At 44.5% G+C, this 14,394-nt stretch overlaps 1 protein-coding gene across 2 annotated transcripts in view; it reads left to right on the top strand.

The window, feature by feature from the left end:
• Window positions 1–14,394, top strand: part of F8 (coagulation factor VIII) — a 141,721-nt gene that overhangs the window by 68,894 nt on the left and 58,433 nt on the right. For both annotated transcript variants that reach the window (XM_036740535.1, XM_036740534.1), the window contains exons 14-15: window positions 598–3,640; window positions 10,706–10,859. In XM_036740535.1, the coding sequence (XP_036596430.1) occupies window positions 598–3,640; window positions 10,706–10,859 (3,197 nt within the window). The remainder of the gene's footprint in view (window positions 1–597; window positions 3,641–10,705; window positions 10,860–14,394) is intronic.

Genomic DNA, 14,394 nt, shown 5'->3' with positions numbered 1-14,394 from the left:
CAAGAGAAGAGAAGAGAGGAAGGGGAAGGAAGAAGGGAAAAGGGAGAAAGTGGGAAAAAGGCAGAAGGAAAAGAAGAGAAACCATGGCAGTCACAGAGTAAGGACACATGGTGGAGTGAGGGTGTAGAAGCTGGACTCAGAGTCTGAAAGAGCCATTCCTCCTCAGATACTTCATAGCTATTTGACCTTGGCAAGTCAGGTCACCTCTCAGGGTCTCAGTTTCTTCACCTGTAAAATGGGGCTAATTCTATTTGGAGTGCTTATGTCCAAGGTGTTGTAAAACCCAAACTAGAGTACAATTTGTAGTCTTAGTTTCTGCATAGAGACCAAAGGCACTAAGCGTGTCCTACTTGGCCTCAGAGGGCAGGAGTGGGAGCTCTCTGTAAAGTGCTTTGCCACCTTTAAGGCAGTTGGCACCATGCCAACTCTACCTCTCCTGATTCCAGGAGCGTACCTGAGAATACCGTGAGAAGATCCCATCATGTGGCCTCAGAAAAGAGGAAATGCTAGCACAGGCATATCAGAGTAGCATCCTGGGCTGGGCCGGGCTGGACTGGGCTTCCTAATAAGCTGCTGCCGTTCTTCCCTTGTCTCCAGGTACATGGATGCTAGGCTGCCACAACCCTGAATTTAGGAACAGAGGCATGACAGCCTTGCTGAAGGTCACAACTTGCACCAGGGATCCTGAGGATTCTCAGGAGTACTATGATGAGCTACCAGCTGACTTGAGGAAAGACAGCTTCCTGGAGCCCAGAAGCTTAAGGAACATTCAGCCTCGGCACCCATGCCCCAACAAGCTGCCCTCCCCAAGCACCACAGCATCCAAATCTGACCCTGTGGAAGTCTACTCCCACCACCAGGAGGAGAGCCAGGTGCCCAAGTCACAAAAACTGATGCCTGGTGATACACCAGTGCCTTCCAAGCACTGCCTGGCTGATCCAGGTAATCTATTCCAACCAGGTCTGGAAGATACAACCTATGAGCCTCTTCCTGTGGACCATCTCCCTGGGTCAAGAGAGCAAAGTAGCCAGGAGCCAGGCAGGGTACAAAAGCTCAGGAAGCCAACTGAATCCCTTCGTTTAAATCAAACATTTCAGCACCATGGGATTGGGTCATCGATTCCACTTACACTGCCTGGCCTCCAACCCAAAAGCAGTAAGCCCACATGGGGGCGTTTGCAGGTACCCATCAGAGTAGCCATGAGGAAGAAGGATTCTGAGCTTCCCAGGTCCTCAGAGAACATAACTCTTTCTCCAGCTCTTTTACCTTCTAACCTGATGGCAGCAGCCCTAAGAGTGACTACTACACAGATCCCTTTTGTTCAATGGAAAGAGGCAGGGCCCATTTCAAGACGTCCAGGCCCAAAGGGCCCTCCCCTAGCTGACAAAGCTATACCCATACAACTGAGGGACCCTAACCCCACTGACTCCAAGGCTTTAGAAGTGGCTTCAAAGGATGAAAAAATAGTTTTCCTAGAAAGCAAAGTGTCTTCCCTGCTGAAGGATGGAGGACTACAAGAAACAAATGCTCAAGAAGCCAGAGCAGCTCCTGAAGGAAAGGCCTTCAAACGGAACATGTCCTTGGTCAGATCAAATATGGCAGCTAGTGGCTCTATAAGCCCTCCCAGGCTCCCTATGGATAGGCCAGTGGTACTGTATGAAAACAGGCTGTCGATCAGGAAAGATATTATGTCAGTAAGAGATACAGAGTCTCATGAAATGCCTTCTCAGGGTAACAGCAGCACTCTTCTAGATGGGAATGTAGCAGCTCCCATGCCCCATAATCTGCCAACTGATGTGATGGTTCTGAGAAAAGAGCTCATGGACCCCCCAAGAAAAATACGCTCAGCCCCACTGGCTATAGACAGTATGAAGACTGCATCACCTCACCAGGAAGACTTGTCTTTCTTTAGGAAAGTGTCACCACCAGATTTGGAGAACAGTAAAAGTGCAAATGAGAGAAAGGACTCCCAGACCCCTGAGACAATGGTCTCAGCACTTGAGCTTTGGGACAAGAAGAATCCCTTCACAGAAAAGAGCACAGTAGCATCTGCAGAGAAGACATTTACAAATGATCGTGACCTCAGAGGAGTGAGACTGAAGGACAACAGCAAGAATGTGTGGCCTACTCAGTTAGACACTGTACAGGGGACTTATACCCCAAGACAAAGACCACAGTTTCAAGAAGTAATGGAAAGGAAGGAAACACCTGACTCAAGCATCAAGGAGAACAGTACATTAGAAGGAGGAAATGAGAATACACTTGAGCTAGTCTTACCAAACTCTCAACTGTTGACCAGCACGTTAAGTCATCTGACAAGTGATGCAGGGCTCCAGAAGACTCATTTATTTGCCAGGGAAGGAATGATACTTCAAAAGAATGTGGAGGAAATGAACTCAGAGAGTCGCACTTTAGACCATCACAGAGAGCAAAGAGTGGATAGAGACTCAAGTCCAAGTCAGAGGAGCCCTTCCCAGATGGGCCTACTGCTGGAAGAGCTGGAAACAGGGAATGAAGTAGAAGACAAGGCCACAGCAATCCAATGGTCGAAAATAAGGCAATTTATGCTCCAAAGTAACACACCTAAGCCAGACTCTAGAGAAGTACAGAAAGCTGCCACTTCCCATCTTCTCTTGTCCTACTGGCCTGTGAGTAGCCAAGGAGCCTCTAGGCCAGCTGACTACACATTGTCTTCTCAAAAGGCTGAGGTATTTCCATCCCCAAGCCCTACCCAGTTGGTTCTATCCTCTTCTTACACTGACTCATCTCAACTCCAGTCAACAGACCACATGAACAACCTCAAGGAAAGAAGCCATGCAACTCAAGAAGGCAGTTGGGCTATGAACACAATCAAAGAAAGTGATGTTACTTTAGACACCCTCAACTTAGAGCCTTCAGAAGGCCAAGAGGTCAGTAGCGCCCAGGGAGAGATGACTTCTCTCCAAAGACATCATGGTAAGCCTGTACATCAAGAAGTCCCGCCTGACATAGACACTAAGTCAGAGACACAGGTGGCTCCACATTCAAGTATCATTGACCACCCACGTCATTTAGCAGAGGGCATCTCTCTTAGAGCACAGGCAGCCACTGAATCTAGTAAAGGGATGAGGTCAGAGGAAGTGGCCTTAGTAAAAGGGGAAGCCAAAGCCTTAGCAAGGCCTTTCCCAAAGGAAATGTATCCTTTTTTCTCGTCTAGCCATACTGCCAACCAGATGTTCACAGGAGAGGAATGGAAATCCCAAGATCATCAGCCAGAAGATCAAGCTTTTCCCAAAACAGACACTATTCCGCACCCAAGCCTATTCAAGAGAGGGGAGAAACTAACAGAAGGAACGAGTCAGGAACAAGCTGAGCCCCCTTCCACTTTGGGCCTCAATTCTTCTGAGAGCCCTCAACAGCCATTTGCCCTGAATTTCCTTCCAAGGGAAACAGTCCCGACTTCTGTCCAGTCAGAGACAGAAAAAGACAGCTATGATGACAGCAGCCTGGAAATTCAAGTGGAAGATTTCGATATCTATGAAGATAGTAAGAGCCAGGGGCCTCGCAGTTTCCAGAAACGAACTCGCCACTACTTCATTGCTGCCCAGGAAAAAATCTGGGACTATGGGCTCAACAAATCTCCCCATTTCCTAGGAGGCCGGTAAGATTCCCAGAATGTTATTATAAAACCCATTTGGTTTTCCCCTTGTTCTGCTAGTGGGTCTTTTAGCCAGGCTGATCATTGGCTGAGGACTCTTCTGACTCAAAAGTAAGGATTTGGGTACTTTGGTGCTCACCAGGGGAAATAAGGCAAAGCTATAAGACAGGGACTTGAAGCAAGTAAGGGTAGGTTTGACTGCATAAAACTTAAAAGCTTCTGCACAAACAAAATTAATGCAAGAAGAAGGGAAGTGGTCAAATGAAAAAAAAACGTATCGAATTTCTCCAAAAAGAGTTTTATATCCAAGATATACAATTAATACACATACACATATATGCATAATATGTCTATAAATATCCATAACATATGTATTATACATATATATCTACAACATGCACACACACACACACACAACCAAAAACCATTCTCGAATAGATAAGTGGTCAAAGGATATGAACAAACAATTCTCAAAAGAATAATTGAAAACTATCAACAACCGTATGAAAGAATACCCCCAAATCACTAATAAGAGAAATGCAAATCAAAACAACCCTGACGTTTTACTTTATACCCAGCAAATTGGTAAAGATGACAAAAGATGGCAATAGTCAATGCTGGAGGGGCTGTGGGTTAATAGGCACACTAATTCGGTGAATCAGTACAACCATTCTGCAAAGCAATTTGGAATTATGCAAACAAAGTGACTAAAATGTCCATACCCTTTGACCCAGAAATTCTACCACTAGAAACCAAGGAGTAAAAAGAAAAGTTCTTTAGCAAACTGGTGGCAAAGAACTAGAAACAAAGTAGATGTCCATTGACTGAGGAAGGGTTGAACAAACCATGATGCTGGAATGGTACTGGAAGATTACTGGGCTGTCAGAGATGACAAATATATTGAACATAGAGAAGCATGAACTGATGCCAAGTGAAGGAAGCAGAGCCAGGAAAACAGTATGGACAACAATGGAAATGGAAAGAACCACCACAGAACAATCAGCAGTGAATGTCGGGAAATTCAAAGAACAAGCCAGGCCCCAAAAGAAGAGACATGAGAAGGCGCCTGTTTCCATTCTTCTGCTGAGGTTGAGAGGGGTGGGGGCTCACAAGGTGTGGAATATTGCATATTGCAAATGTCAGATTTTTTTCAATGTATTGATCAACTTTGCTGATTTTTATCCTCTTTTCTATCTTTTTGTTTTTAAAAGATGTGTTATAAGGGATGGCTCTCTAGCATTGGAGAGGAAAATTTAGGTAATATAAAAACAAAACATAGCAATAACAATTTAAAAAAGAAGTGAGGGTAGAAGTGAATAATTAGGCAGAAGGCTGCAACTGGATTCATTTGATTCTACCTCTCAGCTATGGGATGGTGGAGATCTGAACTAACAGTACTTTATGTGAGAAAGGCATAGGGGCTGTAGGTGGCTGAGCCAACAGTAATAGGCACCAAGAAAGCTAATATGATTTTAGGGTGCATTAAGAAAGGCCTGGTGTCCAATTCTAGACGGTGTCCTCTGTCCTGTCAGCCCACATCTGGATGACTGTGGTCAGTTCTGGGCACCACATTTTAGAGAGGACATGAGAGCATCCAGAGGAGGCACTCAAGATGCGATGATCTTCGTGTCTATGCCATATGAGGATTGGTTGAAGGAATTAGGCTATTTACCCTGAAAAAGAGATGATTCAGGGGGACATGATAGCTGCCTTCAACTATCTGATCTGTCACATGAGTAAGAGATTAACCTTGCTCTGCAGGGCCCCAAAAGACAGAACTAGAAATAGGGAGGAAGAGGAATTTCAGAGTCAGAGTTTAGTACAACATAAGGGAGAAGTGTCAAAGGACTGGAGCTGGGCAAATGTCCCAGTTTTTTTTAAAAAAGTGATATGCCTATGACCTTGACTTTGATTCCAGGCCAAATCCTAGAATGTATTAGTAAGAGAGAGATTATGAGCATTTGAAAAAGGAAGGCGTGGTAACTAAGACAAGCCTGACCAGAACAGGTCATGTCAGATTTAGTCCATATCCCTTTTTTTTTTTTTGAGGCAACAGGGAGGGTTAAGTGACTTGCCCGGGGTCACACAAGTTGTAAGTGCCTGTGGGCATATTTGAACTCAGGTCCTCCTGACTCCAGGCTGGTGCTCTATCCACTGGGCTGTCTAACTGCTTCTCCATTTCCTTTTATGATTGGGTTACTAGCCTGGGGGATCAGGTGAATGCTGGAGAAATCAGGTGTGCCTAGTTTCAAGCAAGGCATTTGAACAAATGGCATGAAAGTTGTCATCCAACACCTAGCCAAGATCCTTTCACGGAAACGCATTTGAGAAATGTCATTGAACTGAACCGAGTTAACATATGACCAGAAAAGGAGGTAGTGAGGAGGAACAGCTGGACAACCTGAGAACTACACTAGCAGCCATGGTATAGTCAAGGACCCTGAGGGAGGCAGACCTCCAGTGTACTTTGGAGAACCTCTGTGAGAGGACAAGACCAAGAATTGCCCAGGATGAGGGGGAGTGAAATGGCCTGCTATCTGGATCCTGGAGAGAGTGGCCATGTGAATGACATTAAAGATCCATGTGAGTATTGAGACATGGAAAACGATAGCTCCACTTCTCCTCTGTCAGGCCCCTCACAGACTGTTCCGTTAAGTCAAGGCTGTGACAGTTTAGGAAGACGTTGATAAGCTAGCCAGCAGCCAGAGGAGAGTGACCAGGAGGGTGGAAGGCTTCACATTTATGACCAGGAAAAAAGGTGGACTGGTTATGTTCCCCAAATAAGAGATACTAACCAGACAGTCAGGATATGTGCCGATTCCCAGGAAATAGGATACAGCCCAGGAAAAGGCTTCTAGGTGGTCACATCCTCAGTGGAAGGCAGTGGACAAAGCATTGCTTCAACCTGCACCATACCCATGAGCTCTCCAGATCTCCTGTAGCTTTGCAGTAGTCATTTGGCTATTTCTCCCTACTAGAAGGGACAATAGTGTGGGAATTACTTAGGACAAGAAATCACTCTGTGTATGGTGCCACCATATGGGCCCCTGCTACTACGAGGTTCGTTCAGAATGTCTGCCCTTGGCCTGAGAATGCCACACTGAGCTGGTAGCCCCATCCTGAGCTGCTTCTCTATCAGTGGAGTGCAGGATTTGGCGCCATCTACATGTGTTTCTGTGCCTTTTTTGTGATGCCTTTAGTTTTGTGGTTTTGAAGAATGGAAATTATTCAAAAGTGTGCTGGTTTAACAACAGGCTCTCCAGGAAAAAAAGTATGTGCATGTATACACACACAGAGAGGGACCACACTTTTACATTTAATCTGCCTTTTTAACATTTTCTCTATCACTTTTCAAAGTCTAGACAGTCAACAATAAATGAAGCTGTGACTTACAGCATTTGCTGATTTCTGAGGTATAAATGCTTACACTGAAAATTTAGCAATCGGCTCATGAGTCAATTTGAGCTGGCTCCAGTATATCCCTGAAAGAAATGAGCAAAAGTTCTTGCTATTAAAGAGCATACTTTAATGACTGCTACAAATATATCTTTAAATTCAATTTTATTTTAAGTTCCTGATTCTCTGCCTTCTACCTCCCCTCCCCTTCCAATGAGAAGGCAAGAAAAACCAAATTACAAATATACATAGTCAAGTCAAAAAAAATTCATGGATTAGCCATGCCTCTCTCACCCCCCACCCCACCTCCCAAAAGAAAAGAAATTAGGAAGACCTGAGTTCAAATCCACCCTTAGATACTAGTTGTTTGACTTTGTGCAAATTACCTTACTGCTTTGATTTTCTCAACTGTGCAAATTAGCACAAAAGTATCTTATACAACCTAAGAACTTGACTTTTCCCTGAGCAGGACAGAAACTTCAAAATTTACAGATACTTTCTCCTTTTGTCAAGTGAACCACTTCCAATTTCCACTGTAAGTTTGCAAATGCATCGTTTGTTTTCATTCCTTGTAGGTGACTTTGCTTCTAATTTACCTGTGTAAATAAATCCTGCCAAATCCTTCAAGAAGACTACAATTGTCCACTCTCAAAATGATATTTATAATTTTTCCAAATCATTTACTATTTTGATTTTCACAAGTCTCTTTCTTTTCAAGCTGGAAAGGAAAAGGAAGACCTGTACTGGGCAGCTTTTAAGCACCAATTGCAAAACTACTCGCTTTTTCCCTTTGCTTTTGGAATCACTAGAAACAAAACCTTTAAACTGGCTTCAATTCCATTTAGGATGGAACATTCTCTAGTTGCTGAAATCACCTTCTTCCCTTACGAGACAGCAACATTTTTTTCTTTTTTCACTCTCCAGGGAATGGAGAGAGAACTAGAGGGGGTCTAGGTTCTGTTTATATGCAAATTTCAGAAGTACTTTGAACAACCCTAGGTAGTTGCACCCCCAAAACCCACTAAACTATTTCAACAATTCGAACACATTCAATACATTCAAAAACATTCAAACTACAGTCCCATAATAATTTGAAAATAAATATTCAACAGACTACACTTCAGTCACAAATTTAGTCTTGATTTAGTTTGCAATGTCATAAATTTCTGCAAGTGGGAAGTCAATACATCAGAAGGCTATGTTAGAAGAGTAACAAGTTTAATTAGCAACAGGTGAGAGTCATTGCCAGGTGGATAACAATACCCTGAACAAAAGAAGATATACACGTATATGGATAGGGTTTGGGGGTTTTTTTTAAACAACTTTAGGGCAATATTAGGAGGTAGCAAGGTGGCTCAGTGGATAGAGCACTGGGCCTGGAGTCAGGAAAACTTGAGTTCAAATACGGGCTCAGATACTTACTAGCTGTGTGATCCTGGGCAAATCACTTCAGCTCTGTTTGCCTTAATCTCCTGGAGAAGGAAATGGCAAACCATTCCAATATCTTTGCTAAGAAAACCCCATGAACAGCATTGGTGTGCTATGGTCCACAGGGTCACAAAGCATGGTACGTGACTGAATAACCGAATAACAACAACAGGGCAATATTATGTACTGCAAAGGAAAACTGTCATGGGAGACCGCTCAGACACTTTCCTTACTTGGGAGGTTAAGTAATAAAGACAGGATGTCAGGTGATTTGAGGGAGTTAGAATGTTTGGCATTTGAACAATGTGGCCAGCCCATTGGAGCTGTGCTCTCTGCAGTAGAGTTTGAAAGCTTAAGAAAAGACCTCAATGTCCAATACCTTATCTTACCAGGTGATCTTCAGAATCTTCCTAAAACAATGCCTGAAGGTGAGATGCAACAAAGTATGGATTAATTCTCTGCTGCTTGTGCTAATTTTGGCCTGACAGTCAATGCCAAGAAAACAGGTTCTCCACCAGCCAGCACCACACCATCCATACGCGGAACCATTAGTTATAGCAAATGGAGAAGTTTTGTGGATGAGTTCACTTACCTTGGTAGTATTCTTTCCCAGGATGTCCACATTGCTATCCTGGAGCCTTCAAACTGATGGCCCATTCTCTTTCACTCCAAAATCCCCCTCTCTCAAACTTCCCTGTTCCTGTTGAAGGTGATTCTTCCAGTCTCTCAGGTTTGTACCCTCAGCATTATCTTCAACTCCTGACTCTTCATCCAATCCTGCATTTCTATCTCTACAACATCCCATAATACATCCCCTTTTCTCTCCTTACAAAGCCACCACCTTACTTCAGGCCTTTATCTCCTCCCACTAGGATTGCCATCACCTCCAATGCGTGTCTTGGCTTCAAGTCTTCAAGGAGCTTCAACAAGCACCCTAGTGCTCCTCCATACAGTGGCCAAAGTGATTTTCTTAGCCTGCGGATTTGACTATGCCACTCCCCTATTTGATAAGCTCCAATGGTTCTCTGTTGCCTCCAGGATAAAATAGAAACGGTTATTTGGCTTTTATAACCTTTACAATCTGGACCCGACCTTTCTAGCCTCAATATAAATGATCTCCTTTCTCTGCCCTATGATCCAGCCAAACCAGCCTTCTCTAGATTCCTCTTCCACAACAATTCATCTCTCATCTCGATAACTTTGCACTTTCTGGCCCCACACTTGGAATGCCCTTCCTTCTCACCTCTGCTTCATAGAATTCCTTACTTCCTTAAAGACACAGCTGAAGCTCCAACTTCTGCTTGGAGCTTTCCCTCATTCCTCCTGCTCCTTCCCAACTTGCCCTTCCCTCCTTCCCTACCTACCTTGCATGTAACTCCTTTATATTTATTTTTCATATATTTATTCAGAACATACTTCTCTGTGGTACACGTCTCTCCTAGTAGAGTGTCAGCTCCTTGAGGGTGGGGATTATTTCATTCTTTGTATTTGTATACTTAGCACCTAGTATAGAGCTTGTCACATAGTAGGCACTTAATAAACGATGGTGCATTTTGATCAACTAAGACTACCTGTGTGGTGTTCAACAGTCAAAATAAAATAGAAAAATTAATTCCCAAGGGCCTGTGAGTGGGACCCCTGAAACTTCTCAGTTGTGGTTTTTCCCTTCTACAGTGTGACAAGTATCTGCTGGTGTAAGGGCAGTTTTTCCAAAGAGGCTTGGGACTATGCTATCCAAGGACTAAAAGCAGGGATGGAGGCTGTAAGTTGGCCTTCTACAAAAGAAATAGAAGCTTCCAGGAAGATCTCCCAAACTTTGGATCAACTGGGGAAGCTGCCCCGAGGCCATCACCCTCCTGTGGTCTAGCAGGACAGATGAGCATCGAACAATCCACTGTAATGGCCCCATTGTCTGATCCTCAAGCTTTGCTGGTGTACTTCCACAGCCTTTGGACCTACTCAATCACTCTTTGACTTGAGCACTTTGGGACCAAGCCATACAAACAGGGAAGGCTTAGATAGAAACCAGCCACCTTGTATTTATCCTCCAATTTCCATCTGCCTTGTAAATGAATAGAAAAATGTCCATGAGAATGACTATTTGAGTAGCAAACATGACTACTTCTAGTAGTAGTGCTTCCATGAGGCCTCTTCCTGAATGTTGGCTGGTCCCCACCTGATCAGGTACAATTCATAGAAGGTCGCTGACAGCTAGTTGGTTTCTCTCTTTCCATGTTCCTTTAGGGTGCAGAATGACAGTGTCTGGAAATATAAGAAAGTGGTTTTCCAGGAGTTTGCTGATCGTTCCTTTCTGGAGCCTCTAGATCGTGGGGAGCTGACTGAACACCTGGGACTCCTGGGGCCATATATCAGAGCAGAAGTTGAAGACTATATTGTGGTGAGTTGGGAAAATAGGCATCAAATCTACCTGATGATGATGACGAAGATGACCACAATGAAAATGACTGACCCCCTTGGGACTACTCTCCCAACTTGTCTCCACATTCACACGTCAGGTTGGATCCCTTCTGGAGACTTGAATTTTAATCCTGATTTAGACATTGCATAACTGTGTGACCTTGCGCAAGCCACTATTCCTCATTATTTCTTCATCTGCTAAAGAAAAGGGGGGAAATTACACATGATACGTCTAATGCCTCCCAAGATTGCTGTGGGATTCAAATGAACCATGTCTGTGTAATGGAGGTGATGGCAAGTAAGCAGCAGACCTCACTGGGCTACTCTGGCTAAAATCTACCACCCCAGTCTAAAGTCTACCACCCCAGATCTAAGCACCTGCCAAGAAATGTGAGCTATTGTGACAGACTTATACAGTAGCTCTATTGGGGGGGGGAGGTGTCCCTCTTGCCACCAGTGTTTTTCTGCTCCTGGGGGAATCCAATTTTCCCCAGATTCTGTTAGCCTAGGAATGTACCAAAGCCATGTTTCTCCATAATTCACCCAAGACAGAACCTGGGTTTAGGTGGTAGTAGGGATAACCAAAAATAGGATCCTTCCCAAGAGACAGTGAGCCATGCGGAGAGGCCAGCCCTTGAGGCTGCCATAGATCAGTGTTCTGGAAAGGAACTTTGAGTGAGAGTTGTAGTTGGACAGTTTGGATTGGCAAAAAATGGTAGGGGTGTGTGACCCTAGTGGCAGAGCAGGAACAGCAATTGGGGATGGAGATAAGAATTAGAGAAGGAAATGGCAAACCACTCCAGTATCTTTGCCAAGAAAACTCCATGGACAGTATTGGCATGCTATGGTCCACCAGGTCCCAAAGAGTTGGACAGAACTGAACAACCAATGGAGATAAGAAGGGCTGGGACCCAATTGCTAAGTCTCTCTTCCCTCCCATCCCCCTCAGAGTATATTGGCATGGAGTGAGCTATGATGCAAGTCTGGCTGTAGCTACATATCTGAATCAGCTTCTGAGCTTTCCAAGGTTCTGTTTTGGCAGGAAGACCAGGATGCCCTCAGGTAGAGGTGCTTGTAACAACATCAAATAAAGCAGACACTTCCTTTGATTCGCTGGCACTGCCTTGCAGAGAAGCCAGGAGGCACTGGGCTCCAAGCCACTTCTTGAAATTGCCTGTATTTTTCCATTTCCATTTCCATTTAGGGGTTTGTAGTAACAGTTAATGTATCGACTTTGTTTGAAGTTGATATAGCATGTGGATCTCTTACAGACTGATTAGAAAATAAAGCTTTAGGGGCAGCTAGGTGGCACAGTGAGTAGAGCACTAGCCCTGGAGTCAGGAGCACCTGAGTTCAAATCCGGCCTCAGACACTTGACACACTTACTAGCTGTGTGACCTTGGACAAGTCATTTAACCCCAATTGCCCTGCCAAAAAGCAAAAAAAAAAAAAAGCTTTATTTGTGTATCTTCCTGGAAACATCATTGAAATTCCAGATGAAGAATTTGTTCCTTTAACCAAAAGTTTTTTTTTTCAAAAATAATCTGGTTTCAACTTCACTGACAACCAGAATGAATCTTGGCCATTGGACTAAGCCAACTTTCTTAGGAACACCAGGCTTTTGTGATGCTTCAAATTTGTGTGACTGGGAAGAGGGTCCATCTTAACAGGGTGAGGTATAGAGAGCCCCTGACCTGGAGGCACAGGACCCGAGCCCAAATCCTGTCTCTGCCGCTTACTCCTGATGTTTCCTTGGCATGCCTCAGTTTCCTGCTTTGTATAATAAGGGTCTTGGACTCCAAGGCTTCTGAGGGCCCTTCCAGATCTAGAGCTAGGATCTTGTGATTACATATGAAAGAAGGAAAGGAACAAACATTTATTAAACACCTACTGTTTTCCAGGCACTGTGAAGAGGGCTTTACAAATATTCTCTCATAATAGCTATTGTCTGTCGATGCTCCCCTTCCTTCCTAAATGAATTCAGTGCCTGACTCACAATCCCTCCTCCTAAACTCCCGCTCTCATCCTGGGAGACTTCAGCATTCACATTGATACGCTCTCGCATCCTAAGCTCCGAGTTCCTCATCTTACTAATTTCCCATGAGCTCCTCTTCCACCCCGCTTTAGCTATAACAAAGATCGACATACCCTTGATCTTACCATCACCCACAAATGTACCACCTCCATGTTTATGAATTCTGAAATGTCCTTAGCTGATCGAAGCCTTTTGTCATTCCATTTCTGCCTTGCAACCCCAAACCTTGTTCTTTTTCTGTACCATGACCCTTGACCCTTCAGTTCTCTCCCAGACCATCCATCACTTTTGTACTCACTATACTCACCTCTTTTCTCCATCTTGTCCCCTTCATGAACCAGTTCAACTCTACACTGTCCTTTTCCCCTAAGTCCCTTGCCCCTTTATTGTCCTGCCAAGCTTCAGCCGTGGCTCACTCCTCCCATCCTCTGCCTTTGCTCCTATGGGTGTGCTGTTGAACAGAGCTGGAGAAAATTACACAGCTGTTCTGACTGGGTCCACTACAAATGGATGTTACACACCCTCAACTGGGCCCTTGCTGCTGCTCAGCAGTCCCTCTATACCTCCCTTAGCCACTCACTCTCCCGCTCTCCACAGGGGCTCTTCTGCTTTCAAACCTTTTCATCCCTCCTTGAGCCTCCCATAGTTTTCCTCCCCCCAACTTCTCATCTGAGAACCTTGCCTCAGATTTTACTGAAAACATTGAGACCATCCACAGAGAGAGCGCTTTTCTCTCCTCCTCCTTACCTCATCGTTCAGTTCAGATGCCTTCTGCCACTATTTCCTTCACCCTTGACTTACGTGAAGAGGTGACCCTTCTCTTTACTAAAGCCTACCTCTCTGCCTGCTCAAGCAATCCCATTCCACCCTCCAACAGATTGGCCGCTCTATCATCTCCATTCTTTCGCTTCTCTTCAATCTCTCCCTGTCTACTGGCTCATTCTCTGCTGCCTATAAACATGCCCATGTTTCCCCATCCTCAAAAATCCCTCACTTGATCATTCCACCCTCCCTAACTATTATCCTGTATCTCTCCTGCCTTTCGTGGATAGCCTCTTTGAAAAGGCTGTCTACAATAGGTGCCTCCACTTCCTCTCCTCTCACTCTCTTCTTAACCCCTTCCAATCCATCTTCTGACTTTATCATTCCACTAAAACTGCTCTCTCCAAAGTTACTAATGACATCTCAACTGCCAAATCCAATGGCCTTTTCTATCTGCAGCCTTCAATACTGTCCATCACCCTCTTCTCCTTGATTGTCTCCAGGCTTTCAGGACACTACTCTCTCCTGGTTCTCCTGCTACCTATCTGACCACTCCTTATCTTGATCCTTTGCTGGATCTTTCTCCAGGCCACACCCACAAACTGCAGATGTCTCCCCCAGCTCTGTCTTGGAACCTCCTCTCTTCTCTCTCTATCCTACTTCACTCAGTGATCTCATCAGCTCCCATGGATTCAATGATCATCTCTTTGCTGATGAT

The sequence above is a fragment of the Trichosurus vulpecula genome, assembly GCF_011100635.1.
Source record: "Trichosurus vulpecula isolate mTriVul1 chromosome X unlocalized genomic scaffold, mTriVul1.pri SUPER_X_unloc_2, whole genome shotgun sequence".
NCBI lineage: Eukaryota > Metazoa > Chordata > Mammalia > Diprotodontia > Phalangeridae > Trichosurus > Trichosurus vulpecula.
The sequence above is the reverse complement of the archived record's forward strand: the minus strand, read 5'-3'. Positions and strand labels throughout refer to the sequence as shown.